This window comes from Pogona vitticeps, chromosome 4, assembly GCF_051106095.1.
Source record: "Pogona vitticeps strain Pit_001003342236 chromosome 4, PviZW2.1, whole genome shotgun sequence".
Taxonomy (NCBI): domain Eukaryota; kingdom Metazoa; phylum Chordata; class Lepidosauria; order Squamata; family Agamidae; genus Pogona; species Pogona vitticeps.
Genome location: NC_135786.1, coordinates 50,707,254 through 50,720,156, shown reverse-complemented (window position 1 = coordinate 50,720,156; position 12,903 = coordinate 50,707,254). Strand labels below are relative to the sequence as shown.

Genomic DNA, 12,903 nt, shown 5'->3' with positions numbered 1-12,903 from the left:
GCATTTTACCTATATGACCGAGGAAACTGTGATTGGTTTGAGGGTCTGAAATAATAAAAATTTCCTTATGTCTGAATTCATAATAACCAAAGGGGTGCAGAACTTTGATATTTCACTAGCAATTAAGTTTAAGCTGCATTCTGTTTTCCCCCCAGTGTTCTAATCCAAGTAACTTTGCTAAACTCTGTTTTTTGTTTTTTTGTAAATCAAGACTCCATTTCTAATTTCATTAGAGATTCCACCTCACCCCTAATTGCACAAGTGGCTACATACTGATTTACTTGTTTATTCAATTTATATCTTGCATAGATGGGATGGAAGGTGACTCACAGTTAAATATTACCATTACAATTAAAACATAACATGTATACAAGCATTAAAAACTTTTGAAACTTTTTTAATGCCAGCAAAAGAAAAATACAGAACCTATTCAGTTAAAATCTTCTGCAGTAACAAAGGTCAGTTGCCAAAAATCTGTCTGAATAAAATGTTTTTTGCTTGCTGGCAAAAGGATAGCCAGGGAGGAGCCAGCCCAGCCTCTCTCACTGGAGAGCTTTCAGATCTCTTGTGGGATTTCAGTCAGAATCCAGTTTGTTGTGGTTAGTGGGGAACAACTGAATGCTAGAAAAGAGAGGTGGGATAAAAATGGGTCTCTTTCCTTGTTGCACGGCTTATTGGGCTGCATAAAACTAGAGGGTAGATTATGAATTCCCTAGTTCTGCCACAAGCACTGACAGGCCATGACTGCTGAGCATACTTGTTGAATAAGATCAGAAATGAGCAAACATGATTGGAAAATGCAGTCAAACTTCCGAACACAATGTCTCTAAGGTATATCCAGAGTTTCAATACTTCAATGCAATTCCTGTTCTGTTTACTCCTGCATGTTCACCAGTATATTTAGCACTTTTGGCATTTTGCTTCAGTTTGCTTCAATACACGCTCTCAGCTATTTTTGTGTGTGACACATTCAGCAAATTCCATCTTTATAGATTGGAAAATTAAAAACTGACACTGTCACCTCCCACCCTAATTTGAACTTGAAGCAAAGCATACTTTGCAAGTGTATACTGTATATCTTAAGTCACTGCTCAGAGCTGTTTCATTTGAGTATTGTTGTTGCTGTTAAACATGGAGATGCACGAGTTAAGAACAGTTATGCTTTGAATGTCCATGTTTTTCAAAGCTGTTGCCTAAGAAATGTTACATGTCTTTTCTTGCAGCTCCCGAAATCTCCTCGTTGTTGGTTACCCCATCACATGCATAGTGTCTGACCTTTGACCATGTTCTGGTCCATAGGTCCTCTTTTTACATAGATTTTAGTTTACTGTTACTGCCGCTACTGTTGCCTTTTGTTGTTTTTTGTCATTGTTGTTATACTTGTTTCACTCTTCCTCCTCCTAAAATCTTTAAATTCTCCTTTTGGACAACACTCACTTTTGTGTTTTGCTTCTTTCTTTCTTTGTTTTATCCACGTTCCTCTTCGGCACAGATCAAAGTGGTGAATGCGTTCCGTAGCTCCTTATATGAAGGCCTCGAGAAACCCGAATCCAGAAGCTCCATTCATAACTTCATGACTCACCCCGAGTTCATCCTGGAGGAAGATGAGCCTCAGACACCATTCCTAGATGGCACCGATGAAGACCTGGAAGCTGAAGAACTAAATGAGCGAAGTGAGGAGAGCCTAGGCGAGTCCTCACCCCTCACCAAAAACAACAATGCAGTGGACAGCAGTATAGCTGAGGATAACATTCCAGAGCTAGAAAGCCCTTTACACAGCTTGGAAACATCAGTTTGAACTCTGAACTTTGATCTTTCTCCTCTTTCCCTCACCTCATGCAACATAAGCACCATCATCTGACCACATAATGCATTCACTTCATGGGTAGTATGCCTATTTCCTCCTCCTCCCCCCCAACACACACACATCCCTTGTATGATTAGATAGATGCAGGAACCACAAAATTTTTCTTTCATACAATATTTGGTGGAGGTGGCTCCCTCAAGAGAGAAACCATCAGTTTGATGCATCTTTTTCTTGAGCTGGGTTGCAAATATCTGTAATAGTAACTTTTCTGTCATTGAATATGTATGCCCAAAGCTACATGGTTCAGCCTCTCTCTAAAAGGTGTGCATACAATATCTATTCATGCTGTTGTGTGGGGATAGCTGGTGTTTTTACTTGCAAATCAGAATTCAGTATATCCTTGGGGAGAAGTAGAGTTGAAGGGGAACCTGAACCAGGTCCTAGATATAAAAGAACCCAGTCTTCCATGGGGTTAGGGGTGGGGAACCTGATTTTTATCATTTTTCTCCTTATGTATTTCACTGTTTAAATAGTGGTATCACCCACAGCAGATTCTGGGTGATTCGACATCTTTAAATGCTTTTTAAATGATGGAATAAGGCCAAACAACAAGGAGATATGACATTTTGCTGCGTAAATGAAGTTAGGTGGTACATAACTTTTGATGAAAAGGAGCTGAATATAAATTAAGAGAAAATTGCTTTGGAAGTCTCTATTAGGTGAGGGATGTGAGGTGTCCTATGTTTACATAAATTATATATAATTATATGATTTCAGTTTTGCCATTTTGACTACCAGGTGAGTAAGTCTTTGGTGTTGTAGGCATCTCAGCCTCGTCCAAAGGAAGAGTGTGGCATAAGTTCAAATTATAGTTGCTGCCATGTTTTCAGAAGAGTTGTTATGGGGGAAGGGACCGCCTCTTTGAAGAGTGCAAGATATAAAACAATACAGCCAGGCCAACATTATTAATACCCTATCATTTCCTGTAAAATTCCCTGTGTTTTGCATGTGGAAGAGTGAAAATGTAATGAAGAGGAGTCTTGAGTGCAGACACTTGAGTGCAAAATGCATTTAAAAGTGAGCTCTGTGTGTTGTGTTGGTTGTTGCACAAAGCATCTTAATTACTAAGAGCTGAGGTGCACCAATAAAGCTTCTCTACATTTCGCATTATTAGGAGTGCCTTCCCTAAACGGGCCTCCTTCTCTTCCCAAAACAACTGTTGCCACTCATCTGTTCCAAAGTGGTGCTGACAAAAGTAATTTGGTTCTTGTGCTGAACAGAGACTGAGACAGCCCCATCTTGTTGCGTATTTCCTAGTATTAAGATGACCAAATTGTACCTTGAAGTTCATAGCCGTGGATTGAGCATACGTGAGTGATGGCCATTTGTGCCGCAAGAGAAGTGTTGGGATCCTCAGTTGTGATACAGAGGCAGAATGGCTCTTGAAACTTGGCATGAACTCTTGAGTGGCTCTCAAAATCCTTGTTTAATGACAGGATGCTTGGCTTGGAAAGTATTGCCCAGAAGCAATACAAAGAAGCCTAGTTGCTAGTAGCTGTATTGAAAGCTTTGTCATCCGGCCACCCTCCCAATTTTCAAATATGTACACCACTTTTCTTTGCTAGTGGCCTCTTTCCCCCCAATTTCCTTCTGAAAAACGCACAGCAGAAATTCCTGTGCCTTGCCTAAGCACTGCCCAAAGCACCGCCTGCCACACAGGAGCCCGGTTCTTTGCCAAGAGATAAGTGTTCCTTAAACCAACAAAAAATTAAATGAAGTGTTTTGATTTCTCTTTTCAGTTGAAAACCCCATTCACTTTGTAGACTGGTCACTTGATTTCGTAATGCGTTCAAGGCAGGCTGATGAAAATGCCTTCTTAGCAGGTCTTTTATTCCAACGCTAGCATAAAGAGGACTTGAATTCGGGCCTCAGCCGCCTGCCAGTATCAAGGGTGTGTGGGAGCACCAATCATTGGCCATCTTAATTGCCAATAGGATATCATACCATCCCCTGCCCCCCCCTTGCTTTCCTTCCAGATAAGTTCATTTCATTCCTTTCACTTGAACTGTACACATCAAGAGGAATTATAAGGAGGGAAATTGTCATTGCTTGCTATGTGACCTACAAGGTTAAGAAGAAAAAGAAAATTGTTCATTTCTGTTGTAAAGATTACATTGTTTCAATTATAATTGTTCTATTTTAAATACTTGCAAAAACAAAGTGATGGAGTTAGGAGTTTGCATAAATATTTATAAATTGGGGAGGGGCACACCAATTTTTTTTAAAAAAATGTTTGATATTTCTTTATTACCTCAAACATGTTTTGGCAGAAGAAGTAAAGAAAACTGCCTGTAATGGTCAGGTTGCAGTGAGGGGGTCTGACCTACATTTTAGTCCATTTCCCCTCTTTTTGGTTTGTCTAACTTCCTCAGTGAGGTTGGGGGGGGGAGGGAAATAATTATATAAATATTATGCAAAAAATATATAGTTTTCTTTAGATCAGAAACAAATATTTTTAAGTCAGCCATATGTATTTTGTTTAAAGGAAACAGAGCTGTGAGTTATGTAACTGCAGTGGAATGTAGTCACATGGCTGGCAGTTGAAACAGTGATTGGTGAGACTCCAGTCAGCTTCCTTTCTCTGAACAGCCATCTTTGTACTAAAGTCAGTTGTGTTATACAGAAATGTTTTTTATATAAATTATGTTGACATGGCTGGTTTGCTTAAAGTATAAGTGTTTATTGTGCATACATTTTTTAAAAAATGTAAAATAGGGTTGGGGATTTTCTTTTTCTATTTTTTGTTTCTATGATAAAACTAGCAGCAGTTGACTGGCTTAAGTTATTATGACGCTATAAAACACATGGCTAAAATGGAGTGCTGTGGATAAAATGTGTGAGCCTTGATCTCTGGATTCATGTGTTGCACACACTCGCCAAATAAATAGCCAAGCTTGTCAAGTTCTGTTGATGGTTGTGATCACCTGTGCCGGGGATGGAGAGAAAAAGGTGAACTTCCTTTCATTTAAGTCCCCTTACTCTCCATCTCACCAGACAGTTGAACAGCACTTTCAAAAAGTTGACTGCATCAGCCATCATTGGAGGGGGGGGGAGAGATAAATAAACCCGGTCCAGCTGAGATCAGCACACACTTGTCTCCCTTCCAAGTACAGGATGCAAATGGGGTTGCCCCCCATGCAGCATCTTTTTGTGTGCATTTACATAACATCCAAGTCAGGAGATCCACACAGAGAAGCACTCTCATATGTGTGGTCTTCCTTTGTTGGGTGGGAACAGATTGTAATTTCTCCGAAACACTAGGGGATGGAATGAACTTTGCAGTGAATAAGCATGGTCATGGGAGAGGGAAATAGTTAAAAGTTTGTGCCATGCCATAGAGGAAATGAGATAATATCCTGTGATATGTGTTACTTTGCCTTGGAATGCTTTGCTGTTGTTTTTTTTAAGAAAACCATCCCTGATATGATTTTGCATCCAATTCTTAATAGTAGGGATTTATTCATTTTGTTAAATAAATTGGCAGACTGGTACCAAAGACATTACATCACTTTCATGTGCAATGAAGAATATCCATTTCTAGGCATTAGAATTATGTAATTGGTTCTTTTTATTAAGTTGCACAGGGATCTGACTTAATTTTTCAAACATTTTGTGCAATAAGTTTTGAGAAACTTGTTTAAATTTTAGAACATTTCAGGAGGAAAAGAAATCAAACTGTAATTTTAGCCATGGGTAGTGACAAACAGAACTGCATGCCACAGCCATGCAAAGTGGTACTGTTAGAATAGGAATAGAAATTCCTGTGTGTAATTTCACGTCCTTCTTGTCACAGAGACCAGCACAGATTCCCACTGGGAGTGGGCTGAACCTAAGTCCATTGAAGACCTTCACTGATGCCAAATCACTGGCTCATATTTCAAAAAAAGTCTTAGAGAATTTGTGTCTGTTCCATGGCATTCTTCCTGGGAAGAAATTTTCAGGCCCATGTTGGCTTTTGGTGAGAATGAAGCAGATAGTTCTAATGGAGGCAAATGTAACAAGAGCCACAGCTTTAAAGAGAAAGTGGAAGGTTGGCAGCTTCCAAATGTTTCAAATGGAAGTCTTTCATGATCAGCCTTCTACTCTTCCCATTGAGTGTGGAGGTCAACAATCAAGGTCTCTTTTCATTTAGCAGAGTGCCTTGATGGATGAAGGGCAACCAAACTGTACCACAAAGAAGACGTTCTCTCTCTTATCCATGATGCCTTTAGGATAGCTTCACTTTTACATCACAGCCAATATAGCTACCCTCCTGCTATTGATTCATACTGTTTTGGTTGTGCTTTGTGATGGCAGCATTGCTACTGCCTAATAGCAAAGGACCCTATCTGCAAATTCATATGCTGTTTTGTCACCTCATGGCTAAAATTATTTGTTCACTTTTTTCCTACCTATAAATAAATATATATACAGTATTAAAATGAATTGTTGTATGTATATTTATTTGATTTAAAAGCTTTTCTAAAGAAGCATGCATATAAGAACTTAGGTTTTTCCCTTTTTTTCCCCCCAGTAACTAGTATAATACACACTGGTATTTTTGTATAAAAAAAGAAAAAAGTCAAAAGACTGAATATTATGTGGTATGCATGACATTTTAAAAAAATGGTGGTTTCAAAGCAATATGTACCCCTGGTGTGTTTGCCATATTCTAGAGTCTGCTTAAAAGTGCACCTGATCTGTAATTGCATTTTGATATTATTTAATCTCTGTGTACAATGTTTTGCATGTATTTATATGGTTCTTTGGAAGATTTCCTTTGTTTGGGGGAGGTGCAAGAAGGGGGACAGGTTTTGGACAATTCTTGACAAACCTCTTGTCAGAACGTTTGAAACTCCAAGCGTACGTAATACTCCCAGTGGAAAAAAAAATGGGGAAATCAAGCCAATTTTTAAAAGGTGCAACAGTAAGGGAAAGGGATACTGTTTTGAACTAATGAATCTTTTGTTCTTTTTTTCTTTTTCTTTTTTTGGGCTGTTGAGCAGAAACAATGCGCGAGTGTGTTGAGAGAATAAATTGTGCCCGCTTGTAACCGTGCTGTCTTCAATATGTGTCCCACTAGTTTATGAAGTCACTGATCATCTACTGAAGCTGAGAGGAAGGGTGGATCTCAAAGTCAAGCTTGGAACAAAATTATATTGTGAAAATTATGCTGAATTTGGGGTTTTTTTAAAGCAAACTTAATTTGAATTTTTTATTTAAAAAAATTGAAAGAGCAGTGTGCATAGTAGCTGCACAAAGCTTTCTGTATCACTTCTGCCATCTCTGAGCAAGGCCCAAAAGATGCTATTAAATACTAGCCAGTGCTAAAGATGCATGCCGACGTAAAGAGAAATAACTTGAATCAATGGAGGAAAGGCAGTGTGGTGAGTGCTTAAAAAAATTAAGTGGATATTTAAAATCTTAGACTCACAAAACTGGAGAAGCAACATGAGCAAATGCTGGCAGCCTAAGGCCTTGGTCGTGTTCAGCTGAAAATAATTCTTAGGGGTTTTTTTTCTATCACTTTAAATTAGCTTTAGAGAAACAAATACCAGTGGGTAAGCACAAATATATAAGTTAATTGTTACCTGAAATTAACTCTGATTTTGCCAGGCCTGCAAGATCTAGTACTGAAAAACTGGTTCATGTATTTTTTATCTGAGCACTATTAGAACATATTATTGAGGTATTACTTAGCATTTTAGGCAATAAAACAGGAAGGAATGGGTGGTAGCCCCGCCTGCTTCAGTTGTGGCCTTCCTACACAGAAAAGAAAAAAATGTGAAGAGATGAGCCTGTACACATGAGCAAGAACCTCTCTTCAAATTTGCTGCTTCTCATGCCAGGAAAGCACCACCAGTTGGGGGCAGGGCTAGCATGTCCCCTTCTTGTCTTGGGTTAGTCAGCAAAATTGCAAATGTGGTAGGGACTGAGGAAACTCTACGTCTGGCAGAACATGAGATGTGATTTATTTATTTTTTAAAAAAATATGCACACAGTGTGATTAAAAGGTGCTTTGGAGATTCATATGGTCTCAATATATTTTCACACTATCTCACCGTGTTTTCATGATGCACAAGTGTATAAAATAGACACATGTCTTCCTCAGCTTTGGTGAAGTAACTGTTAAAAGTGAATTGTCTGAAGTAACCCACATAATTCACCAAATAGGAATGTGTTTTGGGAATTTCCTTTTTGTGAAAACCGTAATTCTGTAATCAAATATCTTCAATAGGAAGAATTTGGTCTTGTCCTTGATCATAGTCTCTTACTCAGTATGAGAGAATGGTTTGATATTGCAGTTCATCACAGCAGAATTTGATGAGACATTGATTGTGATTCAACAGTGTAGCTAAATCTGGAATTTGTTTAGCCACTGTGTACATCAGTTCAATATTTGAAAATAGCAATGTGGCAGTATATAATTTATCAGATGCCTTTTCAAGAATCTAGTCTGTGTTGTGCTGCTGTGCCCCTTGGAAGAGAGGTAAGTGAGGAAAAAATTCTGAATGTAAGGAGAAGCATCCAATGGAAGGGAAGATTCTCCAAACGAATAGGAAAATCCATAAGATATACAAAAGCTAGAACAGAGTACAGATTGCTGCATTCACAATAAAATAAACAGGAAAAGAAATTCAGGGATAAGAAAATTACATTGGTTGAAGAAGCTGTGAAAACAGTTAGAGACATAGTATTTGAAAACTATGGAGCTGGAAGGAACCCTGTGGATAATTGAGTCCAAAACCTGTCAAGGAAGATTAGTGGGGAATCAAACTCCCAACTAGAGATGGGGGTATTCATATATGAATATCCCTGCACAGGTGGAAATAACGAGGGTCCACTCATTATTTCGCCGCTGTCGCTGCCTCTGTGGAGGCTTCCTATCGCACTGTTCTCAACAATGGATTAGGCACTCTCCAACCTAGAAGAGAGGCTTGTCATCCCATCTCCTGCCAGGACTGGGTAATCGATTGCAGACAGTGGCACTATAGGAGGGTCTGACAAGCTCACATCAGCGGTGAAATCATGAGGGGACATTCTGGCCTCATGGGGCCAGACCCTCGTTCTTTTCACCTGTGCGGGAATATCCGTATAAAAATGCCCCCATCTCTACTCCCAACCTCTGGCTCCACAGCCAGGGACCTTAACCACTGAGCTATCCAGCAGTTTTGTTTTATCATAGCATCCAAAGTCGGGATGGATATGATGTCCAGTCTTTGGTAGAAGAAGATATTGTATATTCTTTAATGAAACTGCTTAAAAATTGTCCAGAATCCTACCAGTCCCATGCAGCATACGTTGGCAATTGTGTAATTAAGCCAACCTCCACTGTCTGCTGGGCATCATGATTCTCAGTCTCCTCTGGCAAAGGAAGTAACTGAGCACCCAGTTGTGTGATGACTGGTGGCCGGCAATGAGAGAGAAAACCCTGAGTAGTCCTTTATGTGCTCTGGTTTCCGAAGTCCATAGAAAATATGTTTCTTTAAGGCAGCCTCCTGTTTAGCTAAGAGGTGTGCAGGTAAATGTTTTTAGGTGACAGCTTCCAGAATTCCACAACAGTTTTTCTATCTTAAGAATGTTGGGAGTTGTAGTCCAAAAAATACCAATCTCCACACCTCTACCTGTGATTCTGCAGGTATTCTGTATACTATGATGGATGAGAGATGGGAGCTGTAGGCTTGGGGGGGGATTCCAACCACTGCTTTAAATACCTTGAGCCCCACAGAATCTTGCACAAGTGCTTTCTGTACACCCAAGTTGCCATTTGAATCGGGCTGATGTAATGCTGAAACAAATTGACCCATGTCAGTAAGTGTATACAATAATAAGAGTTTTCATTGTTCCTGAAAAACTAGCAGTGCGATGCATCTTATTTGAGTCTTTCAAACTCCTCGGATGATGGTGGGAGAAGCACAGTCCTGTGGAGTCTCCAAAGGGCTGTTAAAATTTCACACAAAATTCTTTTTAACATTGCATGTGTAAGGAATCCTGGGATGGTTATGTAAGCCACACAACCATCACCTTTGCTTTCAGAAATGACAAGAAAGATAGTTTTTTAAAGAAACTGAGGTTACTCTAATGTGCAGCGTAGATGAGCATTTTCCTGTCTTTGCTATACTGCTGTGTAGAAAAATGCCAAATTACAGTTCACAGGAGCATTGTCTAATCTCTGTGGCCTCTGTGCTCTGTAGTTCTTGTTAAGTGTGTGTCCTGTGCTCCTCTTGTGCCATAATCTGGTAGATGCAAATGCTGCCTCTTTTTGTGTGCCTTTCAACCAGCCCACCACTGCCTAATCTCATGGTTCTGTCCCTTGTAGAATTGATGATTCTCACATTTTTGTAGCTGCTGTGTCTTGACTTGAACCAGGAGTGGCAGTGAAATACATTGGAGACTTCGAACCATACTTGGGAAGGGCATATTGGCACAGTTAGCTCTATCACATGGATAGACGGGAATATGCTAAGATCCCCTTGAGATATTACATGCATTTATTTTAAAAGTGACACTATGGTGATGGCACCTCTTAGGATTTTGAAGTTCAGACACCAGAGGTGTTATCCATCTGAAGCCATCCGACCATTAATGGGCATACATGGCAGTTCTACACTGTGTACATGACAATGCATTATTTGACGAGCCCCATGTGTCACACACAATAATGAAACCAACTGGCAATAGCCAAACTTGGGCATAAAATTTGAGATGAGACCCCTTTAGAAATTCAAAGCCAGGTTACATAGTGGTCAGATCTAAAATATTACTTTTCAAAAATAATCAGTAACTGCTTTCTCCTTACTAGGACATTTATTTACTACAGTATTTATTTATTTAAAATCTCATCAGAATGCTGGAATCCACTGACCAGTACGACAAAAGACACCTGAGTAGAGACACCACATGGCCCTTGCATTTATAAAACTTAGTTTTTTAAAAAATGTGAAAAGAGTGCCTTGCTCCATTAATCATTGCGCAACACATTTGTAACTAGTTGATCCAGGCTCTGTTCAGTATAGACTGTTAATACAGTTCTGTAGATCTCATGCAAGTTAATGTTTTCCTACAGTGGCAAAGCTATCGACCCAAAGTGTTTGACAGATATCATTTGCATTAAATGGGATTGGCATGTAAGTTTCCTGTGAGATACAGCCCTGCTCTGAGGACCTTAGTAGTTCTTGAGAAATGGATCATTCTTTTATTATTTAAAAAAAAATAAAAGTATTTCATACTGGTATAGTAAATAGGGAGAAATCAGAAGGATTAAGACAAACTCACATGCTAACTTTCCCTAGAACCAACCCCAGATGATATCTATTGTGGAAAACAGATTTCTGAACACTTGAGGCTTTACTTCTGGTAGGAATAGAGGAAATGTAAGGTAAGGAAGGATAATAGGAGAGGGAATCTTCTATTCATAAGTCACTCCAAGAGATATCTTAACAGTCAGCAAGAGGGAATCCCAATCAATGGGTTCAATCCGAACAGTCATATTTTTAAGGAAATATCCTTGCTAAGCTTAAAGGTGCCACGTGACTGTTACAAGTCCTAGAGTACGGTAGATCAAATGAAAGAAATGGGACTATTGTGACAAGTTCTATTCATTTCAGTAGATCTACCATCCAAATGTCAAAATGGAAAGAACTGCTGACATTCATAACACTTTTCCATTGTCTGCTTAAAAATTTAATGCTGAGTAATCAATGTCTTCCCTTTTGAAAGACATGACATAATCTTTAGTCCTTCTTTGGCTAGTTGATTAGCTACTTTCGGGCCTTGCTATTACCTAAATGAGCCCACTGGCATCTCAGCCTGCATCACATAAAGTCATATGTGGTGTAGATTTTTTTTAATTTAATTTAATTTTGCTTTATTTTGAAAATGACATTGGTTCAAGATACTTTGCTGGTTAAAACAGAAATTGAACCCAGCAGATCACTGCCTCACTGTGGCAAAAACAATAATTTAAAACGTGGAAGTGTCAACCAAGCAAAGCCTCAATAGATATCAGTGCCAAGTGTTTACTGCCTCTGTCTGTATGTCTGTTGCTGTCATATGGTCCTCCACAGTGTGTCGCTGACAAATCCAGACTGAACTTGTGCAGGTATCTGTTGTCCATGGGCAAGCATTTTTTAAAAATCTAATTGTAAATAAAAAGATACAAAAATGTGGCCCATGTTTCTTGCTTACTGATATGTTTTTGTTCTCTAGATGTTGGCAAGTCGATGAGATTTAAGATGTAAAGGAGTCAGAAGTATGTGTTTATGTGGTTTGATCTTGTGCTTGAATCACATGGTCCTGAAGAGGTGGATACCTGTGGGCCAATTTTGTGGAGTGTCGCTTCCTTTCTGGTCTTTTGTTAATGTACAAATCTTACTATCTGTAACTCAAGAGTTGCACAGCTATTAATACACTATATTGTGTTAGACTACAACTCCCAGCAACTGTCACCAGTGGGGAGGGGTTGATGGGAGTAACTCTCCAAAGATATCTGGCAGTCCTAGAGGTAGATAAAGGGTTTGCTCCTCCGCATATTCTATCGAACTGTAGACCTGAAACGGCACCCAAATGTTCATCAAGTCCAACTCCCAGTCAAAGCAGGAAACCCACCCGCCGCAAATATATCTGACAAATCTCCATCTCATCACCATTTAAAAATCTGTTGGACTGAACCCATAATCACTATTGGTTAGCCTAAATAATTGCAATGAAAACTGAGAGTTGTGTAGGGCCACCCTTTACTTACTCCCTGCTGCTGTGGATCAACACATGGTCCAGCAATTGTTCTGCTCCAGCACATGGTAATAAACAAGATGTTATATTCCCCATTTGGCCTTGCGCAGTAAAGTCCTCAGGCAGAAATTATGTAGTAGATGATGGGAATCATTATATAACAGCCAAACAATACATTCCACAAATAAAAGAGCAGGAACTATTTAGTGCAATATTAGATGTGTCCACTACAAAGTAGCTTTTGAGATTTTCCGCGGTGCTTATCCCAGGTAGAGTGTGACTACTTGTGTTTAGAAATGAAAGATGCAAGAGACTTGGTCAAGTCC

At 39.3% G+C, this 12,903-nt stretch overlaps 1 protein-coding gene across 15 annotated transcripts in view; it reads left to right on the top strand.

Moving 5' to 3' along the window:
• Nucleotides 1-12,015, top strand: part of ATP2B4 (ATPase plasma membrane Ca2+ transporting 4) — a 197,221-nt gene extending 185,206 nt beyond the window's left edge. For 9 of the 15 annotated variants that reach the window (XM_072997341.2, XM_072997344.2, XM_072997343.2 and 6 more), the window contains one exon: nt 1,493-6,899. In XM_072997341.2, coding sequence (XP_072853442.1) covers nt 1,493-1,798 — 306 coding nt within the window. In that variant the 3' untranslated portion in view covers nt 1,799-6,899. Of the gene's footprint in view, nt 1-1,492 lie in introns of all 15 variants that reach the window. The other 6 variants (XM_078391945.1, XM_078391943.1, XM_078391941.1 and 3 more) reach the window with 2 other exon arrangements.
• Nucleotides 12,016-12,903: the final 888 nt, after the last annotated feature.